The sequence below is a fragment of the Onychomys torridus genome, chromosome 20, assembly GCF_903995425.1.
Source record: "Onychomys torridus chromosome 20, mOncTor1.1, whole genome shotgun sequence".
Taxonomy (NCBI): Eukaryota; Metazoa; Chordata; class Mammalia; order Rodentia; family Cricetidae; genus Onychomys; species Onychomys torridus.
Window position 1 is genome coordinate 11,369,447 of NC_050462.1, and position 27,728 is coordinate 11,397,174.

Genomic DNA, 27,728 nt, shown 5'->3' on the forward strand with positions numbered 1-27,728 from the left:
CACAAATCCTCAATGATCTTATAATGAAAATCCAGAGCCAGCTATCACGGTGAAAGCTAAAAGATCAGAGAGCAGAGGAAGTCACAGCCACCACCTCTTACCTCACCAACTCCTCAACCTGACAGAGCCTCTGCAAGAGAATGAATTCCTGTCTCCTCCCGCCTTATATTCCTTTCTCTGCCCAGCCATATCACTTCTTGTCTCAACCTTCCTGGTGCTGGATTTAAGGTGTGTGCCACCACTGCCTGGCTCTGTTTCTTTTTTAGACTGGATTAATCTCGTGTAGGCCAAGGTGGCCTTGAACTCACAGAGATTCAGACTGATCTCTGCCTCTGCCTCCCGAGTGCTGGGATTAAAGGTGTGTGCCGCCACTGCTTGACCTCTGTGGCTGACTGTGGCTGGCTCTGTCCTCTGATCTACAGGCAAGCTTTATTTCTTAGATTACAATATCACCACAGCCCCTGCTAAGTTGACTATGTTCCAGGGCATGGCCTGTTCCAAGACAGCCAGGACTACACAGTGAGACCCTGTCTCTAAAGGAAAAAAAAAGTTCACCAAGTTAGGAGAGGGATGCGGTAGGGAGGTTCTGATGGGAGCTGGATGGGAGAGAGTGGGATTGGATTTGAGTAAAACACACTGTATAAACGTATGAAATTCTCAAAGGATTTGAAAAAGTACCCAAGGTGGGCTCCCAGAAGATTAATATATTTAAGGTTCTGTAAACCTCTCTACTGATTTGGGTTTCCTGTTGGGGTAAGGAGAGGTACTACTGCAACTTTTGTAAAGCAAAAACTTAAGTAAAAGAAGTTATAATTGTTCCCAAAGCTGTATTCTATTTTTACTAAGGTAATTTTGTTGGTTTATGTAGTTCATGAAGTATTAGATAAAAATGTTTTAATTAACACAGAAAATGGTTTCATAATTCACTAACATGACTAAGCAAAGACAATGCTTCTTGAGTTGTTTTTTTAAAGATACGATTTAAAACATTTTCTGGGGAGTGTGGACAATTTTTTAACTGTATACATGATTTATCTGAAAGTCAGATTCTGGTTGCCATCTAGGTCTCCAGCAATAAGGATACCAAGCAAATAACGTCATTGCCCTAATGTCAGTGTTTGGTCTTGAAATATTAAAGACACTTGACAGTAATATCATTAGTATTATTTCTGGCAATTTCATGATATGCATTTGAAATCTCAGAAATAATATGAAAATACCAAAGGAAAATTCATACAATAGGAAAGACCTTAATAATATCATTGTTTATGAAAAAAAAAAAAAACTGAGCAAGAAGTACCCCCCAAGGAGAGAGAAAAATCGGCCAAAGTAAGAGAGTCGGAAGACAGGGCTCAAGATGGCAAAATGGCTAAGAGGGCCAAACACCACTGAAAAAGAGAGGAGAGGAAGAATAATGTCACAAAGAGAAACAACGCAAGAAAGAGTAATAAGTTTGCACAGTAAGTGTCTTCAGTTTCTAGTGCCATGCAGAAACCAGCATGACCACAGGAACTCTTATAAGGAAAACATTTCACTGAGGGAGCTCGCTTACAGTTTCAGAGGTTCAGGCCATCATGCACATATGCTCATGGTGTTGGAGGAGCTGCGAGTCCTGCATCTTGCAGGAAGTCAACTGACTCACTGGGTATCCTGAGCATAGGAAACCTCAAAGCCCGCCCCCACAGTGACACACTTCCTCCAACGAGGCCACCCTCCTCATAGTGCCACTCCCCATGAGATTATGGGGGCCAATCACATTCAAGCTACCACAGGGTGTAGACTAAAGAAATGAAAATAGAGCAGCACTTTTTAAATAAGTCAACAGATGGCCATGATCACAATTTTAAAAACAAAAAAGACAGGTATCTGAGACAGGTATTTATGTAAGTGCGGTGAGAGAGGAGGAAGGTGGAGAATGAGAATGATCAGAACGTATACACATACATGTTTGAAATGGTCAAAGAACAAACTCAGCAAAAAAACTGAGTCAAAATAATACTGAAAATATGTTTAAAGGGGCACAAAGTGGGGCTAAGAAAGACAGAACCATACAATCATCTCAATACATTCAAGAAGGCATTTGATGAAAATCCAGCATCTTCTCCATAAGAAAAGCCCTTACAGAGTAGGAGTAGAGAGACCAGATCGCAACACAATAAAACATGTTAATGACATGATACTGAATGAGAGAAAACTCCAAGTTTATCTAATAAAAGTGGGAAGACAAGGGTGTCTACTTTCTCCACCCTTATTCCCTGTGGTGCTCGAAGTCTTAGCTGGAGCAGTAAGACAAGAAAAGGAAACCAAAGGGATGCAGGTGGGAAAAGAAGTCAAAGTATTTTTATATGGAGATGAAATAATTTCTCCAGAAAATTCTTATATCTAATAAACACCTTCAGCAAAGTGAAAGAATACTAACATAAAGATCAGTAGCCTTCCTATACACAAATAACAAATAACAAACATTGAGAAAGAAATCATGGAATAATTCCCACTCACAATTGCCTTAAAATAAAAAAAAATCAGAGAGGAAATAGGCTAATGAACAGTTTTCAACGAATGAAATGTAAATAACCAATAAACCTATAAGAATACTCAAGCTTGTCGGAACATGGTCCAAGAATAGAGTCATGTGAGAATTCTGATTGCTTGTGAGAAATCTCCAAGAAAACAAGTCAAGAGTCTTGTGACCTCAGTTTCCTCAAAAACACAGAAGTGTTCTTGGAATGTGCTTTCATGGCCTCCCAGGTGTAGCAGATAGGAGTGAGTTTATTTCAGATTATTCAGTACAACTGGCTACTGTTATTTATTTATATGCCTCTATGGGAAAACAAGTGTTTGCCACATGTGGCTAGGCTTCGACATGCAGCTTGTCCTTGTGACTGAACACCTTACTCATGAGACTCTTCTCAACCCTCAGAGTATAAATTGTCTGATGCTCTGAATAAAGTGGGCTATTGTCTGAGACTTCAGTCCACCTCATTTATGGACTCCATTCTCCCAGGTCCCACTGCCCGTAGAGTGGTGACTCAGCCTCACTAGCCATCAGAGAAATAAGAATTTAAACCACAATGAGATCCCATCTCATCCCAGTCAGAATGGCAGTTATTTAGTTATCACGTGTGGTGGTGCACACCTTTAACTCCAGCATTTGGGAGGCAGAGGCAGGTAAATCATTGTGAGTTCAAGGTCAGCCTAGACTTCACATCGAGTTCCAGGGCTACAAAGTGAGACCCTAGTCTCAAACTAAACAACAAATTCTGCTGAGAATGTGAGCAAAAGGGAACTTTACACATGGCTGGAGGGGACGTAAACTAGACCAACCACTATGCAAGTGTCTCAAAAGCTAAAATAGTAGATAAGCTATAGACCCAACATAGGTGTGCAAAAAACAGAGTAGATAAAGAAAATGAGGTTATGTAAACATGATGTAACTGGACATAATCACACTAAATGAATTGTCGGTCTCATTTGTGGTACCTAGATTTTTTTATATATATAGAAACATCAAATCTTGTATTTATAAATGACATGGAAGTTCTAGAAGAAAACTTTGTAGGAGAATAAAGGGGACCAACCTGAGAGAATGGAGGGGAGGGGTTTCAAGGACAGGGCAAGGGGTTTGGAGCAAATATACTCAATACAGGAGATACTTATATGAAAATGTCCTTACATAACAGTATCATGTGCAACGAATATACACAATAAAATTGTAATAATAATAAAAAACAAACAAATATGACCATAATTTCCAAGAACTCTGGAATATGACCGAGAGACCAACCTAAGAATACACAGAGTTGAGATTAAAAGCAAACAAACAAAATAAGGTATTTTAAACATACATTTTATATATAGAAAATCCCCCAAATCTAAGGAAAGAAATGACATTTGAGTATAAAAGGCATTCAGAACTCTAAATAAACATGACCACAGAACCACCTCTCCACAATACATTAAAGATACTAAAAGAACAAAGAAGCAATATGAAACGCTGTGAGAGAAAACAACTCACATAGGGAACCAAATCAGAGTAAGATCGCCTCTCAAAAAAAAACCCTGAAAAGCCAGGCTAGCATGGAACAAAAGTACTTCCCACCAAAACTGCTGTATCCAGCAAAGCTGTCTTTAAAATGGACAGAGAAATAGGGACATTTCAAGAAAAGCACAAGATTAAAGCAATTCATGGCCACCAAGCAGAAGGTGTGTGTGTGTGTGTGTGTGTGTGTGTGTGTGTGTGTGTGTGTGTACAAGTGCACAAGTAGATATGTCCATGTGTGTATGGAGGCCTGAGGCCAATATCAGGTGTTGTTCTAGATGGCTTTCTACCTTATTTTTGGAAACAGTGTCTTTCTGTCAGTCTGGAGCTCAGGTCAGCTACACTGGCTGGTTAGCAAATCCTAGGGCTCTTCCTGTCTCTGCCTTCCTGTGCTGAAAGAACAGGAGTTTTTTTTGGGGGGGGGGGGAGGGGGATCCTGAGGCATAAACTCAAGTCCTCATCTTTGCCTGACTGAGCCCCTCCCCCCAGGCCACCCCTGAAAGCCGTTTGATCAATCTCCTAACAACAGAAAAAAGGCAAGCGAGGAGTTTGAAATCAAAATGTTTTTCAGAAAATTTCAGAAATTTTATTGTTTTTAAAATTCATGTTTAAACAGTATTCCAAGGCAAAAAATTAAAAACACATATAAATTATAAATACAAAAGTCTCCAGAGCACATAAAACCCATGGTACAAACCATCTTCACGTATACAAAGTCCAACGTCATTTCTCACATAGAAAGAACAGCAAGGAAAGGGCTCTTAACGTGCATCCGCAGGCGCAGGCCTTCTCGGCCCATCCTGAGGCTGCCATATAAGCTGTCTCCTTCCTTGTGTCCTTGTGTCACTGTGTCTTCCTCTCCACTTTCCTCTTCAGGCAAAGACCAAGACTTTTTAAAAACTGGTGTTCACTAGTTCACTTCAATAACCCAGCTACAGAACAGATATGCCACTAACGTTCTCTGAAAAGCAAAGTCTCATTCATCTGCAGCAAGTTCTAAGCAAGACATACTATTCAGGTATTTATTTTTATAAAATTAAGATTTTTTTCCACTTATCACATCTGCTTAAATCACAGTAAGTGTGTAAACTAGTTCCTCAACCTACTAAACAAAAAAGGTAAAAAAAAAAAAAAAAAAAGGAAACTTCCTTAATTCTGTACAAGATTTTGATTGCTCTAGTCACAGTTCCTGCAAATGCCACGTGGGCACATCTAATCTAAAGCCCATCTACCGGCTGGAGTGCAGCCCAGTGCTGGAGTGCTTGTCTGGCATGGTCAGGGCCCCGGTTTCTTCAGCACCACACAGAAATAAAAATAAAACATATGACTCCCTCTGCCCACACCACAGCTAGTAATACGAACTGACAACAGAAACCGCTTCACTGACTACTGTTAATGTTAGTACTCATTAATTCCTATTGCAAAATGAAGCTATTTGATTTTTTGTTTTATATGGAAACTACATCTATTACTGCTGGGCAGTGGTGGCACATGACTTTAATCCCAGTACTAGGGAGGCAGAGGCAGGTGGATCTCTGTGAGTTCAAGGCCAGCCTGGTCTACAGAGCAAGTTTCAGAACAGCCAGAGCTACACAGAAAAACCCTGTCTTGGAAAAACAAAAACAAAAACTACATCTATTACTAATTTATCTCTATTGTCCTTAATATTTCTGGGGAAAGCTATCAAATGTAAGCTTCAACTAAAGATCCTAAAAGGAGATTAAAACAAAACTAGTCACTGATGTTGCAAGTTTTCTCTGCATCAAAAGCCATCTCTCCCAGCTATTTAGGAGTCTGATGCAAGAGGGCCTCAGGAGCCTGCCTGATAGAATCACTGTGTGAGTTCCCAGGGAAAACGGTATTGGCTTTGGGGGGGACACAGGAAACAGGAAGCGAGGGGAAGGAGGAAGCCATCATCTTCCTGGGTCTTGGGGATTACTGTGGAACTGCACAGAAACCATAAACAATTCTCTTGAAAGTCATAAAGAGAATGGCACTGATAAATGACATTTATCCAGAAGTAAACAGATTAAACATTGAACAAGTTAAATGTTTTACTATTTCACATTTCATTGACATACTAACAACTAACTATGGAACAGAGGGTTAAGCTTAGTCAAGCAATAAGAAAAAACAGAGAGTGCGGGCATGGTGGCTCACACCTTTAGTCTCAGCACTTGGGAAGTAGAAGCAGGCAGATCTCTGTGAGTTGAGGCCAGCCTGGTCTCATAGTGAGTTCAGTCAGGACTGTTACACAGAGAAACCCTGTCTTTAAAAAACAAAAAACGAAACAGAGAGAGTGCAGGGTGGTGCCCAATTCAGACACTGACAACCAGAATCCAGCCACGCACAGGGCTGTCACTGGCTACAGAGAGAAATCTCTCTAATGGAAGACTTCAGTGCACAGAAAGAACTGTTGAACACTCACTGAGTTATCAAAAGAAATGCTGCAGACTGCACAAAGACACAATATTTTAAAGCGAATTTAAAGAGTGCAAATAAGCAACATGATTGTATTTGGAAAACCATACCCCCTGGGGGTAAGAGTGGCTCAGCAAACCGACCACCATTACCTTGCAGCACAGCCTGCATGATGAATGATAGCATCAACACAAAGAATTCCTTCAAATGGTTCTCATTAATTATGCCAACCAATTTGAATGCATCAAGGAGGAAGTTCACCAATAGTGTAACAAGGTACATATTTACATTTCCTTTGCTTGTTAGGAACAAACTGTTAATAACAATGATCACCACTAAAAAAAAAAAAAAAGATGACCAAGTGTGTTCATTTGCAGAGACAGCTATACTAACATTGTTCATCCAGCCATGAACATTTTGTAATGAATGCAATACCACAATACAATTCACAGCATTATAAAACGTTGATGAGTTTCAATTTTTTCCAATTCAAAATTAAGGAGCTGAACTACATTAATGCCTAGCCATTTTACTCTAAAACCTGTAAAATATATAAAATACCAAGGTTATCAACAGTCACGTATGTCCGGAAGTCGGGGGACACATGTATTTTCTTGAGGTTTGTTCCATTTGTGTAGAAGGTCTGTGAGGATTCCCCAGTGACAACATTCCACCACTGTTCAGAGAAAAATAAAACTTTCATTAGATTGGTGATGCCATTGCATGGTGAATTTTAGTGCCAACCAGCTCCTTCACCAACTACTCCTGACTCCTAAGCCAAGCAATGAGCAGGAATGGTTTACTGCTGAAGACTACCAGCCTTTGTTGGTTAACCCTAGTGATGGTCTCACAGCCATGTCTGTACCTATGGCCCCTGCAAGGCATTCCAGAATAAACAACAGCCACTAGAGAGCTGGTAATACAGTGTGTTGGGGAGGGTTGGAGCTGTCCGTATGCCTTCTTCAAAGAATGAGCACATGACTGCTTCTCTGCACTAAGACATCCTTCTATAGCCATGGCCTGTACTCCAACTGATATCCAGACCACTCATAGTACAGACAGGAAGGAAACCAGTCTTCTAAGAGAACCTTTTCCACCAGGGGTGATGTAGGCTGCTCTGTGACAATCTACACTGAATATCAATCACCTCCAATGAAGCAGGGGCTCTAACCACAGCCTTTCCTTCCTCCCCATCACTGAATTCATGAAGAGCATACCACTATTTTTAGTTTTTGTTCACAAAACTTACTATCCTATCTCAGAGCTAAACTGAGGGCAAGAGACAATGCATGAGAACATGTTTTCAAAAGGCCTACAGTCCACCAAGAGCCTGAGTGTCACAAACACAGACAATACTGTCACCTATGTGCTCAGGACAGAGCCTAACACTCCACCTTGCCATGATACAGGCTTGTGTGTTATCTTTACTCTTGGGAGTAGGACCTGGTAAATGTGTATGTCACAGGATTTGGTAAAGCTCACTAAAGCAGCATATACTTCCTAAAACAGCACCATAACCCAAAGCACAAAGAATACAGTCCAGCTTGAGAGGACTTGTTTTCAGTGACTTGGGCTTGTAGAGTTCATCTCTTAGACCCACCTGCCTCACTTTAAAAATAAGGAACCTGGGTTCCTGAGGGAATCAAGACTCAGAGGACAGTGAAAGTGGACAGCAGAGGTGGAACAGTTTCTGACTTTCAAATGTAGTGTCCATCCATCCATCTGAACTTCCTCCACACCATTAAAAAAAGACTATTTTACCTGCAAATACTACAACAGCCACTGGTTCAATATGGAATGGAAATACAAGATTTCATAGCAGCAAACACAGGATTTTCAGGGTAGTGAATTACTTAATATCACTCTATAGTTGTAGATACATGCCATTAGAGATTTATCCAAATGCACAAAATGTGCGATACCAAGCCTGATCCTTACGTCAACTATGCACTTTAAGTGAGGATGATGGAGTGGGTTACGTGTATCAGTTATAATAAACATGAATATCTGATGCTGATAGTGGAATAAGCCTGATTATGTATAGAAGCAAAAGATATATAAGAAATATCTGTAATATGGTCCATGTTATCATTATATCCATCTTATAGACAAAACAATTGGGCAGATTGGGATCCTAACTCAGGCAGTCTGTCCCGGGACCCACTTGCTAGCATAACAACACTCTTCCGAGTATAAAACACCTTCATTTATGACCCTAGGTTCCACATTGTAAATCAGCCTTTGCCTTCAGTGTATGAATGAATAGGAACTTGTCATTCTAGCAGTCTGTGTTCTGTGGCATGACCCTGGCAAAAGATAAGTTATATTTTCATTTATAATAATTTGGGGGGGTTAGGGATTTAGCTCAGTGGTAGAGCGCTTGCCTAGCAAGCACAAGGCCCTGGGTTCAGTCCTCAGCTCTGGTAATAATAATAATAATAATAATAATAATAATAATAATAATAATAATTTTGAAAGAAAGCTAAGAACAGTTTAGCTACTAGACACCCAGTATCTTACTGGCACTCAATTTACATTGCTCAGATTATAAGTAAACAGACCCAAAATGCCTAATTTCTTGGCCACTCTAGCAGCTGTTTCTTCTTGCTTCTAATTTGTTCTGTGCCTTTGGATGGTCTCATTAACACGCTGGGTAGATACAGGCTGGGTTATAACACAATTAGTTTAACTACGCTAGTATCAAACAGAAGGCAAAGCGCTGATTGTCATGTCAATACATAGACAACACAGGCCTGGCTTCTTCCAGCCTCCAGACATAACCTTTATAGCACAGCAGCAGATCCACCTTCTACTTCATGTCAAGGTTGCTCATTGGTATTCAGGATATCCTAAAAGCCAGGCACAGTCATGCAGTGGCATTCCACAAAGCCTAGACATTCTAGAAGCTTGGTGTCAAGGCTAGGCAGCTACGTTTTCAACAGCGAACGTCACAGCTTCCAACACAAAGACAGCAACCTCTCCTCTAAGCACCATCTTCAAGCTCAGAGTTATTTATCTTTACACTCAAGGTGAATGAGTGGCATTAATAGTCCAGGAGCTCTTGATGACTAAATGAAAGTGTGCCCCAAAGGTATCCATCAATAAACTTTGTGAGATTTATTTCCGAAGCAGGCTGGAGAGGTATCATTTCACAAATTGACAGCATCCCCTCATTTATCTTTTATAAGCTAGATGCTGAATAGCACTACAATAATGAAGGACCCGTATGACCAGAGACTTCATTCAAACACATCTGAACATCTGTACTGTGAGGTAATGAGACCATCTGCACTTAGCGGTTTTCAGGAACCATCAACCACCTCACAAGATCCTACAGGATCAGTGGTAAATGACAGAGCTTACAGAATGCCCAAGTGGTCAGCATCATGAACAGCATTCTTTTCTACACCTTTTACAACTGAGTAGTCCATTCCTCTCCTCTGTTCCTCCACTTACCTCCTGCAACCTCCTCTCAGGCCCTCCTACACTTCAGGGACTTTATTTTCCATCTGCTTTCTATATGGAACAAGAGCCACCATTGGGAAAGGACAAGCCTTAAAGATGTGCCACAACACACAGATGTACTGACCAGTCTTACTGAATGGATAAACAGGCCAAGAAAAGACAATGGGCCCTACAACATGCTCAAGCCTTGGTTGGCCCCAATAGTCACTACTGAGTGTGCACACGCCACCTTGTCAGACAGTGGAAGAGGCAGAAGGCCTGCTGTGAGTCTTGGCCCTTGTAGTCACTAATCACAAAGTTCTAGAACAGTGATAACCTCCATGAAGATCAGTTCTGTTCCTCTGTAACCCACAGGGAGTAAAACATTAGCACCACAAAACTGATTAGTGGACTGACAGAAATCAAAGTCTCTAGATAATAAATTATATGCTGCTACTATTATTATCAAGAAAGAACATTTCTGCCGGGCGGTGGTGGTGCAGGCCTTTAATCCCAGCATTCAGGAGGCAGAGCCGGGCGGATCTCTGTGAGTTCGAGGCCAGCCTGGTCTACAAAGCGAGTTCCAGGAAAGGCTCAAAAACTACACAGAGAAACCCTGTCTCAAAAAACCAAAAAAGAAAGGAAGAGAGAGAGAGAGAAAGAGAGAGAGAGAGAGAGAGAGAGAGAGAGAGAGAGAGAGAAAGAAAGAAAGAAAGAAAGAAAGAAAGAAAGAAAGAAAGAAAGAAAGAACGTTTCACAAATACATTTTTCAAACAATTCCAACCAAAACATTTACTGCTGAGTGCCATGGGAGATGAAGTTGGGTCATGTAGGTTCAGACCGGGAGGTGAGAGCTCTCACATTGCTACCGCTGTCACCAAAGATGCTGAGAGACCTAGAGAAAGCAGCCTTCCAGGTGTCAGTCACCACTGTAAGGCTGTCTCTCACCAGCTTCCCCTCTACTCTGCTGGGTTCCAGGAAAGCCAACTGAACACACTAAGTGAAAAGCACTCAGACACAACACGGATGCTCTTTGTTCATATCCATGAGTAACTCTTACCTTAAGATATCCCCCAGCAGAGACAAGCGTTCTGCTGTCGGGAGAGAAGCACAAATCAGTCACCCAGCCTCCATGGGTAGCAGTTCCTTCTTCTACTGAAAGCGGAGCACACAAATGAAGAAGCTGGCCATTTGAGACATTCCATATCTACATAAACATGATATATAATTCATTAATTAGGGTAGCCCTGAAGGTTTGCCAATTTCCATGTATACAAACACATCTGTGATCTATCTGGAAATTTTAAAAACAAAAAAGAATAGCATGTTGGATCAGAATGCTACCAATTTCCACTAAATTAAGAGAGAAAAGCAGGCATGATGGCACACACCTCGAATTCTAGCTGCTCAGGAGGCTGAAGTAGGAAGATTTTGAGTTCAAAGCCTGGGCAACATGATGAGACTCTGTATCCCAAAACTAACAAAATAAAGGGGGTGTTTATCATTGAAATTCTAGGCATTGTGTAACTAAGACCAACCAAAGCCAAGGAGTCATGACATTCCTGGAAGGTCTGGTAGACTCTACCCCTGCAAGTCCAAATGCTCCTGTTTCTCAGCATTACACCTACTCCTCCGTGAGTTAATGCCTCTCCTTAAAAGCAAGCAAACAGAAACAACAAGCCTACCACCAGAAATAAAAATATTCTTCTCAAAATTGCTGGTTACCAAGGCTCTGCAGAGATGGTTCAGCAATGAAAAACACTGGCTACTCTTCCAGAGGACCCAGGTTCAATTCCCAGCACCCACATGGCAGCTCATCTGTACTATCTGTAACTCCAGAGGAATCAGACACCCTCTTCTGACCTCCTCAGTTCCAGGCACACATGTGTGGTACAGACACAGATACAGACCAAACATCGTACACATAAGAAAAGAAAAATTTAAAAAACAAAACAAAACTAGTTACCACAGCAGCTATCCCAGTGCCCAAGTTTTTCACTTTCTGCACAATTCTAACACCCCAAGTAATCTGGTTGCTTTTCCATGGTCTCTGATCCTTTAGCATGCAATACTTTTGACACTAGCCTTTATTTCCACAGACACAAAAGAAGAGCATGCCATAACTCTCTCGAAACTGTTCTCTAGGTGAAGCTGGCATAGTTTACATATGCACCTTCAGAAGTTCGGGGGGGATAAAAACTGTCTGCTCATTTAGACTCCCTGACAGAAATGTGAGCCTTAGTACGTCTTTATTAACAAAGACAAAGGGGACTGTAACAAACTCCAGAAAGATGCTGACTACTGGGTAGAGTTCTAAAAAGGTCTCTACTTTGAACAATGAGAAGAGCAGAATTTGCAATTCATTTATGAACCAACGGTTTACAAAACTAGTTTCTCCAAATTCTGCCACTAAAAGAACCTTTAGTTAACGTTAAAAATTAAGGTAAATCATTCACAAACTAACAACAGAGAACCAACTGAAAATATCTACTCATATATGTAGAAAACATCAGTTATTTATTTTTTATTTTATTTGTTTGTCTGTTTGTTGAGACGGGGTCTTACTATGCAGCCTTGGCTGGCCTGGAACCCATTTTATGTAGACCAGGCTAGCTTCAAATTGAGACATATCTGTCTCTGCCTTCTGAGTGTTGAGATTAAGTTGTGCACCAACAGGCTACCTGACTAACTCTGAAATGCATTCTTTCCTCCTGTGACGGTGGCTATGAATATAGTGTGCACACAAAACAGAGCAAAGAATGCTCCATCCAACCAAAACCCTAGGACTTCTGCATTCCTGTCCCATTAAAAGAGGTCTCCAATGCTAAACTGCTGTAATCCCAGGAAGACCTGGAGTCAGGCCAGGCAAGGCTGAACAGTGGGTTCAGGTCAGCCTCTGAAAAGCATCAACAAGCAACCTCAGGGTGGGGAAGAATGGCAGCCAAGCTAAAGGAGGAACTTTTTCAGTGGCCAGCCTACCCTGATTTCTCCATTGTCGTCTCCGGTTGCCAACAGGATGCCATCCAGAGAGAAGGCAGAGCAGCGGACACAGCCAGTGTGGCCCTTCAACTCATGAAGAGGGGAGAGCAGTTCAAAACTCCAGATCTGGAAGGCAGTGAGGATTGTTTAGAACGGTAAACATACTCTTCAAACATCTGTCTACAAGGCCTGCCCTAACCCTACACAGACCAAAGGTCAATCCCATGCAAGTTAAACATTTGGTGGTGCCTGCACTTTCACAAGATGCCCAGCTCTAACCTGCCACCTTGTCAATTTTGGGGGGATTTCCCTTTAATTAATTACTCAAGAACCAGAATCAGCTTTCTTATCTTTGTATTCATGCTCTCACAAAGAACAGAGAATTAGTTAAGAACAGATTACAGGGTGAGGCAGACAGTCCACTCTACTAAATCCTTGTGACCTGTGATAATTCACGGCTTTTCTAGCTTCAGTTTCTGTGCTTGTGAAATGGGAACAATGATTCCTATGGTGAGATATCAAATGGGATTGCACAGGACATAACAGATAGTCAAAGCTCTTAAGAGATTGTCATCATACTGCCCAACAATATTATTGCTGGCCAAATGCTGTCTTTTTTTTTTTTATTTTGAGACAGGGGCCCAGGCTGGCCTTGACTGAACTCACAGAGATCTCCTGCCCCTAAAGCTGTATATCACAGACCCAATTTGCAGTCCTTTTCCTTCCAATATTCTCTCTGTGGTTCTGTTACTACCATTTCGCCAGGACGCACTGAAAATTACCATGTTCCAGGCACTGCCAACCAAGAACTCATGGTATGAGATGAAGTCGATATAGGCCCTTTCCTTGATGTTCATGGCTTCACCAAGAAAGCAGACTCAAGAATACTTTGTGAACTGCTGAAATGCTCCAAAAAACACAAATAAAACAGAATGGAAATGCCAAAGGCAGAGCAGTCAGAAAAAGCTTCACTGAAGAGCCAACAAGAAATGTAGGTCTAAAATGACATGTCACAACTTGCGCACCAAGATGGAGGTGGGGGTAGGCAGAGAGAGCGGAAATGCCGGAAAGAAAGGAAGTGATGGGTGTAAGAGCTTGCCTGTAAAGCATCACATGAGAGGTGTTATCACAAGACCCTAAGTGGTAGAGGAAGCTGCCCGCCAGTCAACAGGGAAGAAAGCATGGTCTTGTGGAAACAAGGAAAAGCAGATGGAACCAAACACTGAATAATGAACAACAGCACCAAAGACAGCCAGATGATGATGTCACAACAAAGATGGAGGAAAAGCCAGAGAATGGAGGGCTGAGTCTCCAAGCAAGAAGTGTAATTCAGAGAATTCCAAAAGTCCACTCACACAAAGTGAATAAAAATTGTGTGTACTTACACCCCTTGCAATTATTTTATTGAACATAATATACAGCAGAGATTCTATCTGATTAGTTATAAATAAAAAAAATTTTTTTCTTTCTTAACACTTTAAGAATTAAGGAATTAAGAATCTTTTTCTTAATCTTACTTCTTCATAAAAGAGAATCAGAATGATTAAACGTTATTCATTTAATCTATCCCATGCCAAATGAGCGCTAATGGGAATCCTCCAAGAGCTTGTGCCTGGGACAGCTCACATGATCCTCTAGTTTCTGGACATGCAGAGTTGGAACAGTAACACCTGTCATGTGACGATCGAGTGAAGACTGCACCATGAGACCGGCCCGGGAGATGACGCAGCCAGTGCACCGGCCTCACAAGCCCAACAACCCAACTTGGAGTGAAAAGCTGGATGAGTAGCCTGCATCTGTGGGTCCAGCATCCTCCGGCAGGGTGGGAGGCGGCAACAGGAAAATCACCTGGAAGCTGCTGGCTCTAGAGTGCACAGCACAGCACAAGCACAGAACCAATGGGAGACGCTGCTTCAGCAAGGGGGAAGGAAAGGACACACCTCGACACATACACTGCGACTCCTGCAGCTCCATCTCTCTGCCTGTATCTGCCACATACACACAAAACAGGAAATAAAGTCTTAACAATACAGATGGGGGCTGGACAGTGGCTCAGAGGTTAAGAGCATTGGCTGTTCTTCCAGAGGTCCTGAGTTCAATTCCCAGCACCCACATGGTGGCTCACAACCATCTGTAATGAGATCTAGATTTGACACCCTCTTCTGACCTGCAGGCACACATGCAGACAGAACCCTGTATACATAATAAATAAATAAACCTTAAAAAAAAAGAGATGATACAGGTATGTAAACAATCCGTCACTCTCCTGCCTTACATTGTTTAGACTCATAACACACAATCAATACTGCAAGTTTTATATATGGACACTGAAGTGACTGACTGACCTTTGCAGTCTTATCAGCAGAGGTAGACGAAAACTTGGTAGCATCAGAAGAAATATCACAAGAAAGCACTGTACCCTGATGGCAAATAAAGTCTTTTTCTATTCTTCCAGTAATGATATTCCATACCTTAAGGGAGGAAAAAAAGGTTAGGTGATGCTTTTAAGGACATTCTTGTCATGCCTGATGGAATACAACTGTGACCCCAAGGTAAAGGGGAGCAGAAGCAGAAGGACTACAAGTTCAAGGCCAACCTGGGCTACATGGTACTTCAAGAAAACAAAGGATGGGCTGGAGCTCGGTGGTAATGTTCACTTAGCATGTACAAAGCCTCACGCTTGATTCCTAGAATCACAGAACAAGGAGAGGGAAGGGAAGGGAAGATGGACAACTTGAGATGTGAGGGGACGGGGAGAGGGGACCGGAAAGACTGCTCTGCAGTTAAGAACACCAGCTGCTTTCCCAGAGCATCAGGGTTTGATTTCCAGCACCCACAAGGTGACTCACAACCATCTGGTTCCAGTTCAGAAAATCCACTGCTTTCGGCCTCTGTGGGTACTGCATGCATTCGGTGCACAGACAGACACTCATGCAAACAAAACACTCATACATATAAAAATAAGTAAATCTTTTTTTTGCTACAAAACACACCCGTAAAACAAGTTTTAGAGTAGTAACTGTTCTGATCTCTTAGGCTTCCTTGAGTATGAATGCTTACAAGCATACAACAGACGTAGGTGATGGCAGTGGATAGAAAACAGTCAGAGGACTGAAATTTTTTTCACTTAATTACTTCACATTCATGTGCTTTAAAGCTGCCACAATATAATTACTGCAACATCAGAATGTGTTCTTTAAAATAACAATCTGGAGCTAGATATGGTGGTACATAAGCCTTTAGTCGCAGACACTCAGGAGGCAGGTGGATCTCTGTGAGTTCAAGGCCAGCCTGGTCTATATATCAAGTTCCAGACCAACCAGGGCTACATAGTGAGATCCAATTTCAAAATACATACATACATACATGTATAAATTCTTTTGAAATCTGGTACTCAGGTCTGGAAAGATGGCCTAGTAGTAAAGATCCCTAAGTGCTCTTCAAGAGGACCCGGTTCAAATGTCAGCACCCAACTCACAGGCATCGAATTTAACTCCAGTTCTAGAGGATCTGATGTTCTTTTCTAGCCTCTGTGAACATCAACCATGCATGTGGTGCACAGACATACATACAAGTCAGACACCCATACACACAGTAAAATAAAATAAAATAAAATATATTTAAAGAATATTTTCAAAATAATTTAAAAAACAAAAGAATACATTAAAAAAAAATCTGGGATTCAAATTACCTTCACTGTTCCATCAAATGACCAAGAAAGCAATCTTGAATTTTTCAGGAGCCTGAAGTCCTTCACTGTTTCCTGATGGGCTTGCAAAAAGATATAGTCCTCTGACTGCCAATTCCATACCTGAATACCAAAGAAATAAGTCTGTCATAAACCTCCCCAACAATGTCCCACTGGAAAGAGGTATGCATTCTCTCACCGAAAGTCTTTTTATCTTCATAGTATTTCAAACAGAGAAGTACCAAAGAACATTGTCTCTGTGTTTTACAGAGAGAAAAAGTTGAAGCTAATTAGCTTGAGGGGGGGGGGGGGGCAAAACAAATCACTTTTTCTCCTAAATAACATTTGTTTTCTTCAGTTGCTTAGAGAGTAGTTAATTAAACCACAAGATAGAAAAGAACCTACAATATGTCAGTGAGCTCACCATCTGATTAAATTTTCCAGGGAAAATTATCCCAATTACATATCTGCAGACTTCCAAGCCTGTACATGGGGTGAGTCTGCAGACTCTGGCTCCAGTGAAGCTCGTCCTACTGCCCAGAAGGTCCAGTGAGCGAGAGACGTGTAAACACGGGTCGTAGAGTTACCAAGCCTCAAAAGTCTCAGAGAGCCCCTAATGCAACTCTCAAAAAGCAGCAGCAGTAGGCACTATTATTTCCCATGCAGCTTAGGCAAGAGGCTCTTAGCCATGAGAGATAAGGAAGAATTGAAGCAGTGCCAGCAACTGGAACAAAATAAGCAAACAGGAACATCTGAGGCACAGCAGTGAACAGAAACGTCTATGTCCTGTCAATATGCAGAACGTCCACTACTAAATCAAAGCAACAGTGTTTGGTGGCTTTTAAATTCTGGACTTCGCTTAATTTAACAAACATGTTTCCAAGAAAGGCAAATGTGAATCAAACAAGGATCTACCATGAACAAATTTACGAAATAAGACATAAAAAAGGGGAAAAAAATCTTACATAAAGATTTTACTACTGAAGTAAAAGTATTGTGAAATTCATAATAATGATTCCTTCAAAACGGTCTGGCAGAGGCCAGCACTCAAAGCGTGTGAGAGGAGGAGGTGCTGGGAAGAAAGCTCTGCAGTTAGAGCACTGGCTGCTCTCCCAGGGGACTTAGACTCCATTCCCTACACACACACACACACACACACACACACACACACACACACACACACACACACACACACACGGTGGCTCCCAACCACCCGGAACTCCAGTTCCAGAGCCCCAACACCCTCTTCTGACTTCCAAGGGCACCAGGCACACATACATACATAAATGCAGACAAACACTCATAAAATAAATAACCCTTTTTAAAAGTTTAAAGAGGGGTGGCTGGAGAGATGGCTCAGTGATTAACAGCACTGACTGCTCTTTCAGAGGACCCGGGTTCAATTCCCAGCACCCACATGGCAGCTCACAACTGTCTATAACTCCTGTTCCAGGGGATCTGATACCCTCAGACAGATATATATGCAGGCAAAACACCAATGCACATAAAATAAAACTAAATTGTTAAAGGAAGGAAGGGAGGGAGGGAGGGAGGGAGGGAGGGAGGGAGGGAGGGAGGAAGGGAGGAAGGGAGGGAGGGAGGGAGGGAGGGAGGGAGGGAGGGAGATTCACAAACTGAGAACTTTTCAAATGCAGTGAATGAATTTAAAAAAAAAACCTGGAAAAGTATTGAAAGACCTACAGAATCAACTAAGCAGGGCTCATAGTATCTAACAGAGACTGAAGCGGCATTCAGAGCCTGTGCAGGTCTGCACTAGATGCTCTCTGCATACATGCTGTGGTTGTTTAGCTTGGGGTTTTTGAAGACTCCTAACAGTGGGAGAGGAGGTGTCTCTGACAATTGCCTGTGCTCAGGACCCTTTTCCTCCTACTGGGTTTCCTCACCCTGCCTTGATATAAGGCTTTGTGCCTAGTCTTAGTTCATCTTGTTATGCCATGTTCTTTGCTATCGCTGGGAGGCCTGCTCTCTTATGAAGGGAAGTGGAGGAGGAGGAGGAGGAGGAGGAGGAGGAGGAGGAGGAGGAGTGGATCTGGGGGAGAGCAGAGGTGGGGGATGGAGGGAGGGATGTATTATATGAGAAGAAAAAAGAAAAAGGGAAAAAAGGACTGGAAGCAAGTCCAAGTCCAGTGAGCACAGGCGAGCAGATGGCTTGCAGAAGAACGCAGCCTCAGAGGGGCGGCACCACCACAGGCATGTGCACCATCAACGTTCTGGCTCTGGTCTGAGTGCACAGCAAACAGCTCAGAGATAACTTCAGCCCTCTCCTAGCCAGCTAGGCAAAACTATAAAAGCCATGCTGAATCTTCCTTCCCGTCCTTCAGTCTCTGCCACACACAGCAGCCATCCTCCCCACCAGGCTGGGCTCTTGGCTCTATCTCTTCCTGTCTTCCAGCTGGGGACATCATTCAAATATCGGGATGACCAGGATCAGGATCTGCTGTGTGCCAGCGAGCCACTGCAGAAGGGTACTAGAGGTGACAGAGTTCTAAAGGAGCACGGGTGGGTCAGAAATTTCAGCATTCTAAGACCTCAATGATACATGCTGGGGACTGTGGTAAGGTGAAGTGACATGGGCTTTTCTGGCTCCCCAAATCATACCAAGAGGCCATGGCACCCTGTATGGCAAGGCATACCCCTAAGCCATTTCCACTAGGAATGTCCTGGCTCCCTCCTTTCTTTCTGGGTTGAGCAGACTTGAGGGTCAATGGCTGCTCGTCACACACTCTTCCCATCTTAACAGTCTAGGCTGTACCTAATTCAAAGTGCATCCTGACTAGGTTCTTCTTCCTGCTGCTGCTCTCTACTCAGGAAACCAGACAGCCTTCCTGAGCATGCGCGACAAAGAGCCCCGAAAGGAGATTAGTAGCTGTCTCAAGGACACTTTCTGATAAGGCAACAACGTGTTGCTTTTCCCTGGACTCAAACATACTGTGTTAAGAGAATCACCTTGGTATGACAGATAAGGTTCTACTAGCATTGTCCAACTGCACTGAAGTTGAACTTTGGGATGTCTACCATTATCAATAATTTTTGTGAGTATATACACTAAGGAATTTTTTCAACTAATGAAATAAAATTCAATTAAAAAAAAAAGCTGGCTGGGCATGCCTATAATTGGAGCACTGGGGAAGGTCGAGGAAGAGGAATCACAGGTCTGAAGGCAACCCAGGCTATTCATCAAGACCCCAACAGAAAGTCACAAAAACAGCAGTAAATAAATAAATACTAAATTTCTTATACCTGTAAGGACCAACATATTTTTATGGATCAGGTAGGCAAGTGTTTCTGACTCTTGCCTGTGCTCAGGACCCTTCATTTACCTCAAGGTAAAGAGTCAAAAGCTACCAAAACAGGACAATGTTCAGTGCTAGCATCAGGTGGGGTTATTCTTCTACTTCTAGCAATGACTCACACTTGACAGAGATTCCCTAAATCTGTCTCAGGCTGGGGATACAAAACTCCATTCAGTCATTTACTAAAACAAAGCCAGGTATGGCTGCACACACCATATTCCCAGCACTTGGGCAAAAGAGGCAGAAGGAGCAAGAATTCAAAGCCAGCCTTGATTACATAGTGAGTTCAAGACCAAACTGAGCTACATGACATCTAGAGTTAAAAGATCACAACACAAAAAACAAACAAATGAAAACCTCAATCCAATATTTCTTAGAAATACCTACAAAGCATTTCATTATAGGAGCCATTAAAACCCTGTAAATGCTTACTTTGGCAGCACACATACTAAAATCAGAACTACACAGAGAAGATTAGCATGGACCCTGTTCAAAAATGACATACAAATTCATGAAGCAGTCCATTTTTTTTTTTTTTTTTAAGAGAAGGTCTCTCTATGTATTCCCAGCTGTCTTGGAACTCACCTTGTAGACAAGGCTGGCCTTGAACTTACAGAGATCCACCTGTCTCTACTTGCCAAATGCTTGGATTATTGGTGTGCAGCACCACACCCAGCAGTAGCCCATATTTTTTAAGCCTCAAAGTCTTAGTTGCATCCCTGGAATCAACATGATAGAAGAGAACCATTTCCCACACACTGTACTCTGACCTCCACATGAGCTCACATGACTCCATGATAAGCATGTGTGTGAGCACCCACATATAAGACACATCTTTTTTTCTTTTTTCTTTTTTTTTTTTTTTTTTGGTTTTTTGAGACAGGGTTTCTCAGTAGCTTTGGAGCCTGTCCTGGACTAGCTCTGTAGATCAGGCTGGCCTCGAACTCACAGAGATCCACCTGCCTCTGCCTCCCAAGTGCTGGGATTACAGGCATGCACCACCACCACCCAGCCAAGACACATCTTTTAAAAACCCTGTATATGTAAAAGCCATTCTGAGCAGTCCAGAAAAAGATGAAATACAACTTGTATTTCTAAAAATAACTCTTATTCTAAAAATTATTTCTCCCTCTGGCTGAGAATATCTACAAACAGGTCATAAAATCTTATGAATTTAAGTTCACACCACATACAATGTCCCAACAGGATTTATCTGATGTAGTTAAGTTTCCCTCATTTCAAAGACATCTGGAGAGGAATAAATATGACTATTATATGAGTTTCACAGCTAATAAAGAAGCATCATGGGAGCTTATAATAAAGTGCTGTATTGAAGCCAAATTTCATTCCAATCCTACACCTTCACAAAGACAGAACACAGCAAGATTGGTTTTTTAAAAAATAGTTTTTAATGGCATAGTTAAATGTTGCCAGTACAAGAAATATATACTAAGTAAAATCAGGAGTATGACCCAAAAGTGGAACTAGCTAGGATGGGGAGTGGTGGTACACGCCTTTAACCCAGTGCTCAAGAAGCAGAGGCACGTGGGTCTTTCTGAGGTCAAAGCCCACCTCGGCTACATAACAAGACTGAAGTGAGCCTGAGCTGTCTAGTGAGCCCTATCTAAAATTAAAAAAAAAAAAAAGAAAGGAATTCTTAAGCATTAAAAATGTAAAAACTGAAGAAAATTCTAGAATATAGAACACAGTGTAGAGAGTGTAAATGGGGTGAGGGAGGGGGTGTGCAAAGACTCCCAAATGTTGTGGCACATGTCTAACCCCAGGAAATGGAGGCAGAAGAATCTGAAAGGTCATCCTCAGCCATGGGATAAGTCCAAGTCCAGCCTAGGCTATAAAGAACCCTCCCCCAAACAATAAACTCATGGGTGATGTTGTTCTGTATGCTGTGAATATGTGTTGCTCTGATTGGTTGATAAATAAAGCTGTTTGGCCAATCACCATTGGCAGAATAAGGTTAAGTGAGACATTCTAACTAGAGAGAGAGGAAGGAGAAAGACAGCAGAGGAGACGCTGCCAGCTGCCACCAGAAGAAACAGGACGTAAAAGGTACTGGTAAGCCACAAGACACATGGAAAAGTATAGATTTATAGAAATGAGTTAATTTAAGATGTAAGAGCTAGCTAGCAAGAAGCCTGAGCCATCAGGCCATATCATTAGTAAATAATATAAGCCTCTGTGTGTTTAGTTGGGTCTGAGTGGCTGCGGGACCTTGAGGCCATTGGAGCCAGGCGGGACCAGAAAAAACTTACAACTACAATAAACCAGGACAAAAGGACTGGCTGGGAACCAATAGATGAATGATGGGTTTTACAAAAAGAGAATCAGATTGGACCAGAAAAGGAAAGGGGAAAAGAAGAAATAATTCAAGTAAAGTCTGGACTTAAGAATAAGTTTCCTTGAAAGAAACTACCAAAATGGACAAAATAATGGAAGGCACATCATCATGAAATTTCTGAGGCCACAGAGAAGACATTGAAATCTTCCAGAAAGATTTAAAACCTAAAATGATGGTGCACGCCTTTAATCCCAGCACTGGGAGACAGGGGCAGATGGATTCTGTGAATTCAAGGCCAGCCTGGTCTACAGAGCAAGTTCTAGGCCTGGCAGAGCTACACAGTGAGATCCTGTCTCAATGAAAAACAAAAAAATCAGAATGACTTTAGATTTCTCAATATAAATTTCAGAACTTAGGGGGAAAAAATGAAGCAGTATCTTTAAAGTTTTAAGGTGAAATAATTTCTAGCCACACACAATCAAAGACTACATTTTTCTAAACTGTATTATGATAGGAACTGCAACCATGAGGTGTGGTGGGGCACACCTGTAATCCCAGCACTCAAGAGGCTAGAGGATACTGAGTTCAAGACCAATAAGCCCATGCTACATAGGGAGTTCCAGGACACCCTCGCTCCATAGTAAGAGCCTACATTAAGGAAAACAAAGACAGGCACTGCACTCGTAACACCCTTTAGTACAGTCTGCTCGGTCACAGTGACAACACTCAGAACTGCAGTGAGGGCGGGTCTGATAAACGGCTCTGGGTGCACGCATGCATGCATGAACATGTGCTGGAGACAGGCGAGGCAGAGAACAAATGCTAAGTCCTCACTCTTGGGGAGTCAGCAATTCCCCAAGTGGAAAATTAGAAACAGCACTACAAGCATGCCATATGGAGGCATGAAGGTAAACATCAAAGACAAGATCTCAAAGATCTAAAAATACCTAAATATCTAAACGCCACCAGCGGTAGTTCTGAAGAATAGGAAATGGGGGAGGTCTAACCTCCCCAGCAAGCCTTCAATAGTTTTGAAGTATGTGTACTAGAACTTAATAAAAGTGAATTTTTTTGGCAAAAGTTTATCACCACAATAAATATGATTCTTTAAAAGATCACGTAGATTGGAGCTGGCCATGGTGGTACATGTCTGCAACCCCAGCACCCACATGGCAGAGGCAGGAGGATTGCCGAAAGTTCAAAGACAGCTTGGTCTGCACAAAGCAAGTTCTAGGCTATTTGGTCTCCACAGCAAGGCCTTGTCTCAGGAAAAGAAGAAAACACAAAGAACAAAACATTTAAGTCAGAATTTAGTTGTGAGAATAAATTACATAAAAATGGCAAAAATGTATTTACACATATAAATATGAATATCAAGATAGGAAGAATTCCAATGAATACTTAAACCAAAATAAACAACCTTCTCGATGAACTGCCACCATGCCACACCCACAAAAAAGGATGAAACATGAATGGACACTCGAAACCCTATGTGTACAGTGGGAATGTACACCCAAAACAGTAGGTTTAAGTGAGCAAGCTTTAGCACAGTGTTCTTCTGATATGGAAGTGTTCTTTGTTCCTCCCGCTAATGGTGTAGATGTTAGTTCATTCATCCTCTCACCTGAATTACAGAATCCTCAGAACTTGAAATCAGGGTCTTCCCATCAGCTGTGAACTGGATGTGCCGCACAGCTTTCTTGTGTCCAATCCTAGAACTGAAAACTCTGTTGTTTGGAAGTTCTATAACCTTCAAAACAAAAAAAACCACAAAAAAATTAATACAAAGAAATTAAGCACTATTTAGGCACTATACCCCCGCAATGCATACATGTATATGCCATGCACACCTGTCCCCGCACTCTGCCCAGCCCCAACCAAGTCTGCACTAGAATGGCCAAATGGCAGTAGGAAGCAACGGTTCTACCTGAGTCATCAACCAAGGGCAGTCTGCGCTCAGCCTCCAAAATAAAATGCTAATTTCTGACAAATGAGAACGAAGAAAGGACAAAAACCCTGGATAAACCAAGGCAAGCTCTTCGTCAAAGAAAAAAAAAAAATAAGGAGAGATAAAGGATGCCAAGGGAGATGGGGATATGGGGAGACTGGAGAGCAGCACACCAATAACAAACAAGCCTTTGAAAGGCCAAACACAGAGATTAGAGAGCAGTAACAGGGCTGGTGAGATGGATCAGTGGATAAAGTGCTCACTGCATAAGCACAAGAAAGAACCTGAGTTTGACCCCAGGACCACAGGCTGGAAGGAGAGAATTGACGCCCCCGACAGAGCTAGCCTCTGACCTCCACACCACACTGCGGCCTGTAAACACACACATACAAAAATGTTTACGTTGTAACACAAACTCAAAACATGGCGACTATATCAAAAAGGCTTTCAAATGAACTCATATGGATGTGCACATGTGTATTTTTATTTGCCCAAGTTAAAAATGATATATTAGATGATGCTGTAACACAAGACTCTAGAAATCTAACCCATACATTGGGGTAAAATGAGCCCTCAAAAAAGCAAAGAGGAATTGTATGACTGGGGCCTTCTCAAGGGAGAGGGACAGACAGACAGTGTTCCTACAGGGAAGCAGGGTCATTCAGAAACTTACACTGGAACACTAGGCCTGCCTCTCATGAAAGCTGTGGAAATTAGGAGATGAGACATCTGTAAAACAAGAGCCACAGCATCCAATATCCAGGATGTTGGATGTCTGAGAGCATCTGGAACAGTAAACAGTAGCTGCTAGGCAGGACCATTTTGTTTTTTAACATTAAAAATCAATCAAAATAGCCAAATATTGGCATTCTTACACAGTTCATAATTTATATTGTATGAGGATTGTGAGGAAGAATGTAGAAAAAAAGATGTATGGATTTTTTTTAAAGGTTTGCTTTTATTTTACAAGTATGAGTGTTGGCCTGAATACAAGTCAGTGTACCACACGTATGCCTGATGCCTATGGAGGTCAGAAAACAGCCTTACATCCCCTGGGAATGGAGGCACAGGCAGTTGTTAGTCATCATGTGGGTACTGGGAATCAACCCAAGTCCTCTGAAAGAGCAGTAAGTGTTCTTAACCTCTGAACCATCTCTCCAGCCCTAAAGCACGCATGTCTTATGAGGTGTTTTTTCTTTCTTTTTTTTTTTTTTTAAACTACCTGAAAGGCAGTTTCAATGTACTAAAATGGTAAAAACAGGAAGAGTAAGATGCTGAGTTGGTAACACAGTAAAAAGGAAACAACGGACCCATTCAAAATAAATACTACAGAGCAGTACAAAAATGGGGCCTGAGAGAAAACAAGGAAACCTGTAGTTATCCAATAGTCCTGGCTTTACAAACAACTGACAGACACCTGCCGCAATCTTAACTGAATGCACGGCCCTGTGGCTGCTAAGGGAGACCTAGCAGACTGATGTCACCTCCTCTTCACTGTGTACACAAGCTTTGGTGTCCTCTTGTGGCATAGCTCAACCTGGAGAACATTTGTGTAATCAACATGGCTAATGCCACAGTCTTACTAAACTAGGAAGCAATTCCCAACAGCCTGGGTGAGGAAAAAGGACAAGGACCAATGGTCTCTAAAAGGTATGCAACTAGATAACATGGGATAAAGGTCAAACTATTTTTATACAAAATGATTTTCATTATAATACATTTCCTGGGTCAGTCCCTGATTCTTTTTATTTATTTTGTCTTGCTGAGTAAGTTCAGGATTTCAGGTGGTGGACAGGTATACACCTAACATCAAATGTAGAAATGTAGATGGGAGAGTGGACACAGAGGGCCCTGTACTGACATTCTCAAGAATCTGGAAATGACATCACATGACTATTTCTAAGAGGAGGAAATGTTTTTGTATAATTGGTTAAACCTGTTTAGTTTTTTGAAATATGAATAAAATAGCAAAACGACTAGATAGAGAATAAGAAACACAGAAAGCGGGCTGGAGAGATGGCTCAGCGGTTAAGAGCACAGACTGCTCTTCCAGAGGTCCTGAGTTCAATTCCCAGCAACAAATGGTGACTCAACCACCTGTAATGAGATCTGGCGCCCTCTTCTGGCCTGCAAGGATATGTGCAGGCAGAGCGCTATACATGATAAATAAATAAATCTTTAAAAAAAAAAAAAAAAGAAACACAGAAAGCTCGAGAAACAGTGGTAAAGGTCACGTGAGGAGATGCTAACCAGGTGAAGATGCACAGTCTATGGAATAATGACCACTAGATGACAGAAAGATCTGTCTGGTACAGGGTGTGCAATGCTAAGCAGATGACTAAACAAATAACTCCAGTCACAGCTCTGAAGACTAGAACTGAGTACCTTAATGGCTCCATCTTCATCTCCAAACGCAACATACTCCAGGTGTGGACTTAGGCAACAGCAACTCACTTGAGCTTCAGGCAGGTAATCAATCTGGCCTGTTTTTCCAGCAATGAGCTAATGAAAAAGAAGGCACAGTCAGTCATTAGCTTTTTTCTGTTGCTATTCTTCAGAAGAGAGACTTCAAATGAAAAATAAAAGCAAGTATGGAAAATAACCAAGAGTTCTCAGGGAAACAACAAAGACTGACTCTTAACTCAGGAGCTGTATTTAGCATCTGATGCTTTCATTTTAGTCCTCTTATGTGGCTCAAATACATTTTCATAAAATAAAACAAGCTTTAAAAAGGTTTGAAAAGCAGCTGCTGTGCCCACCACCTGAGACACATCTGTCTGATATGCAGTCTAACAGCTAGCCCCATATTCTGTCTCTTATTTCTTCACAAAGCCTATTTTTAATAGGCTATCATTTGGTATAATACACTTTTCTGAACTCTCTAAAGGAGCTGTAAAACAGGACGGGGACAGACATTACACACAATGGTAAGTCAAAACTGAAATTTATATACTCCGAGTCACTCACAAATCAGGATAAATTAAGATTCGTTCCTTCTTTAGGGGTGGGGAGACAGATCTTACAGAAGAAACTTGAAAGCACATCATGTCACTGGACTTGCAATATTTAAACTAAGATTATCCAATTTTATAACCTCTACCTAATGCTAAATTGAAGTGCCTTACCACCTCAATTAAAAGACAAGACCTCAGGAAATACTTTTCAAGCTTAAATCAATTATCAGATACCTTTCTAACTTAGTGTTATGATCTAAAAATCTGAATTATTTTTTCAGCATGGCACACGCAATAAAACTGTTTCAGCTATACTGATTATAAGGTTAATTAATAATATGTAGCTTTTTCTTTATAACAGTTTGCCCAAAATTCTCTGATTTATTAGATATTTAAAATCAAGACTAAATTATTGCAGGCTGCTGGGGAAGAGAAGTCATCAATGCTCTCCCCAGCTGTGGCCACTTGGTACACAATACAGACCTGCTAACACTGTGCAACAGTGGTATGACAGCACCCGAGACAACCAACCTCTTTCACTTGGATCTGCAGCTTGCTCCATAAAGGGAATTCACGCCTGGTACTGTAAACCTGGGATCAAAAGCCCACGGCTGAGGAGGTCACAGGCCCTAAGCAGGGAGCCTT

General features: G+C 41.7%; 1 protein-coding gene and 1 non-coding gene across 2 annotated transcripts in view; one reads left to right on the top strand and one right to left on the bottom strand.

The window, feature by feature from the left end:
- Positions 1 to 6,280: 6,280 nt before the first annotated feature.
- Apaf1 (apoptotic peptidase activating factor 1) overlaps positions 6,281 to 27,728 on the bottom strand; it is a 78,618-nt gene continuing 57,170 nt past the window's right edge. Inside the window, exons 21-27 of the mRNA XM_036170143.1 lie at positions 26,515 to 26,631; positions 23,806 to 23,931; positions 16,575 to 16,694; positions 15,229 to 15,354; positions 12,884 to 13,009; positions 10,965 to 11,111; positions 6,281 to 7,136 (exon numbers count right to left, since the gene is read on the bottom strand). Coding sequence (XP_036026036.1) covers positions 6,990 to 7,136; positions 10,965 to 11,111; positions 12,884 to 13,009; positions 15,229 to 15,354; positions 16,575 to 16,694; positions 23,806 to 23,931; positions 26,515 to 26,631 — 909 coding nt within the window. The 3' untranslated portion in view covers positions 6,281 to 6,989. The remainder of the gene's footprint in view (positions 7,137 to 10,964; positions 11,112 to 12,883; positions 13,010 to 15,228; positions 15,355 to 16,574; positions 16,695 to 23,805; positions 23,932 to 26,514; positions 26,632 to 27,728) is intronic.
- Positions 20,310 to 20,416, top strand: LOC118571288. Its single transcript, XR_004943326.1, has one exon. It is a non-coding gene; the product is annotated as a U6 spliceosomal RNA (small nuclear RNA).